Source organism: Eimeria tenella, genomic scaffold (genome assembly GCF_000499545.2).
Source record: "Eimeria tenella Houghton genomic scaffold, Eth_scaff140, whole genome shotgun sequence".
NCBI classification, from domain to species: Eukaryota; Apicomplexa; class Conoidasida; order Eucoccidiorida; family Eimeriidae; genus Eimeria; species Eimeria tenella.
This window is the reverse complement of record NW_013541513.1, coordinates 1-2,787: the sequence shown is the minus strand read 5'-3', so window position 1 is coordinate 2,787 and position 2,787 is coordinate 1. Positions and strand designations below refer to the sequence as shown.

The 2,787-nt window shown below is 51.5% G+C and overlaps 1 protein-coding gene across 1 annotated transcript in view; it reads left to right on the top strand.

Moving 5' to 3' along the window:
* ETH_00027360 (U2 small nuclear ribonucleoprotein auxiliary factor U2AF, putative) overlaps positions 1 to 2,761 on the top strand; it is a gene marked incomplete at both ends in the record, with an annotated part of 3,123 nt that extends 362 nt beyond the window's left edge. The window contains 5 exons of the mRNA XM_013373388.1: positions 45 to 560; positions 718 to 779; positions 1,040 to 1,114; positions 1,385 to 1,621; positions 2,245 to 2,761. Coding sequence (XP_013228842.1) covers positions 45 to 560; positions 718 to 779; positions 1,040 to 1,114; positions 1,385 to 1,621; positions 2,245 to 2,761 — 1,407 coding nt within the window. The remainder of the gene's footprint in view (positions 1 to 44; positions 561 to 717; positions 780 to 1,039; positions 1,115 to 1,384; positions 1,622 to 2,244) is intronic.
* Positions 2,762 to 2,787: the final 26 nt, after the last annotated feature.

Below are 2,787 nucleotides of genomic sequence, written 5' to 3'. Positions count from 1 at the left end.
GCCGGGCCTCTCGCTCGGCGCCGCCGCCGCGCCCGCCACTGCAGCAGCAGCAGCGGGGCTGCTGCAGCTCGACCCCGCAGCCACCAAGGCCGCGCGCGAACTCTACATCGGAAACCTCCCGCCCAACGTCGAAGTCCCGCAGCTCCTCGAGTTCCTCAACGCCGCCATGGCCGCCGTGGGGGGGGGCCTCCTCCCGGGGCCCCCCGCGGTGAAGGCCTGGCGCAGCAGCGACGGCCACTACGCCTTTGTGGAGTTCAGAACTATGGAGGAAGCTTCGAATGCAATGCAGCTGAATGGCCTGAGTTGCTTGGGGTTCAACTTGCGGATAGGGCGGCCCAAGACTTACCCGCTGGAGCTGCAGCACATCGTGCCTGCGCCCACGATCCCGCTGCTGAACCCTGCTGCTGCAGTCGCCAGCGCCATCGTGTCGCAGATCCAGCAGCAGCAGCAGCAGCAGCAGCAGCTCCTCGCCGACGCTGCTGTCGCCGTCAACCCCAAGGCCGCCCTCGAGGCCGCCCAGGCCGCCGCCAGGGCCGCCCAGAACGCCAACGGCGCCGACGGTGAGCTCCCTGCTGCTCCTGCTGCGCTGCTCCTGCTGCGCTGCTCCTGCTGCCCTGCTGCTGCTGCGCTGCTCCTGCTGCTGTGCTGCTCCTGCTGCGCGTGTGCGTGCACCTGGACGCACTGAACCGCTTCTTCTTCTGCTTCCTTTTCGTCCAGGGCCTCCGCAAACGGACAAGCTCTGCGTCTTGGGGCTCCCGGCCTCAATGCCGGAGGAGAAGGTGAGAACTGGCGAACTGAAAATAAATAAAAAAAGGGAATCCTTCTGCTCTCTTCCTCCTCCTGCTGCTGCTGCTGCATGTGTGGGTACGCGTTTATTGTGTCATAGTGGTGCATTTGTTTTTCGCGGCTGCGCAGATGCATCACTTGCTCAGCAGTGCGGCCTGAAGGATTCACTTGCGTTTGTTATTTTGCTTTTAATTTCAAACAACAGCAGCAAAGAGTTTGTTTCTGGTTTCGTTTTGCTTTTCCCCTTCCGCAGATTCGGCAGCTGGTTGAAACTTTCGGTCCGCTGAAGTCGTTTGACATTCTCAAGAAGGACACCGACGATTCACAGGTAATCGACAAGGGAAAAACAGGAAAAAAACAGCAGCAGAAAATAAAAATAAACTCCGATTTAGTTGGATATCAGCAGTGCTAAGTGAAAGCTGCGGATGCGCACTCTGGGGTGTATCTACACCTCAGCACGCCGCATCCGAAGGCAATCATCTCACTTCGGCTTTCACTCCTTTTCGTTTGATCTTCAATAAAAATGACTGTGAAATGCGCAAATGTTTGCATTAATTGTTGTATTTTTTGATTTGTTTCTGCTTTTCTCTGGTTTCAGCTGGTGTGCGTGATCGAGTACACGGATCCGGACTCGCAGCAGCAGGCGATGGAGATTCTGCACACGAATTCGCCCTACCGAGTGGTGACAGCCGAAAACGCCATCAATGAAGGTGCAGTTTCATCTTTTTTGAAAGACAAAATTTCCGTCGCAGGCACAGAAAAGGCCCCCCCGCTGCTGCGGCCGCAGGTCTGCACGAGGGTCCTCGTGCTGCACAACATTGTCACTCCTCAGGAGGTAAAAGCCCCAACTCCCCCCTCCTCTAAACCCTTGTCTAAACCCTAAAAAGAGGTTTAGGGCCCTTTAAAGACTCCCGCCTTTTTCAACCAGAAACGCCACTGGATTAGCTCTTCCCACCCAATTGGCTCTTCCCATAACCCACCCATTTCCTTTGGTGCATATATTTTATATATATTATATATATTGTATCATATATAATATAATATATATATTATATATATTATATACATTATATATATCATATATATTATATATACATTATATATAATATTTATATACATTATATATATCATATATATTATATATACATTATATATATTATTTATTATATATAGTATATATATTATATATATCATATATAGTATATGTTTTACATATATCATATTATTATTATATATATTTTATGTATGTATTATATATTTGTTGAATATGTATATATAAATAGCTTTAATGCATATTATATATGTGTAGTGTTAATATATATGCAAACATATATACCTGAAAATATGAATATCGAAGGAGTAGCGAGAGATTTCGGTCTTGTTGAATTTTGGCGTTTTCGTTTTCAAGCCGTTTGTGTGCACGTGCTGCTGCTGCTGCTGCTGCTGCTGCTGCTGCAGCTGCAAGACGACGAAGAGTACTCGGATATTGTCGAAGACATTCGGCTGGAGTGCGAAGAGTGCGGGGGGAGAGTTGTGGACCTCCAGGTGCCTCGGATTTGCAAAGATCCTTGTTTAGATCCGCGGCACTTGCACGAGGAGTGTGGGGTGAGCGATCCCGCGAGCGATGGCGCGAGCGACCCCGTGAGCGACCGCGCGAGCGACCCCGCGAGCGACCCCAAGCCCGAGTCGCCGCCGCACAGAGTCAAGAGGGAGGAGGGAGACGCCAGCAGCAGCAGCAGCAACCAGCAGCAGCAGCAGCAGGACGCCGCCAAGGACGAGGCCCTCAAGGCGCCCAAAAAGGAAGACACTGCAGCAGCAGCAGCAGCAGCAGCAGCAGCAGATGAGGAAGGCGAAGTGACTGAACAAATGGTGATGGATGCAATTCAAGGAAAGACAAAAGTCCTTCCCCCCATGGTCGGCTACGCCTACGTCGCCTTCATAGACTGCGAGGCCTCAGCAAGCGCAAGAAAGGTACGCTGCTGCTGCTGCTGCTGCTGCTGC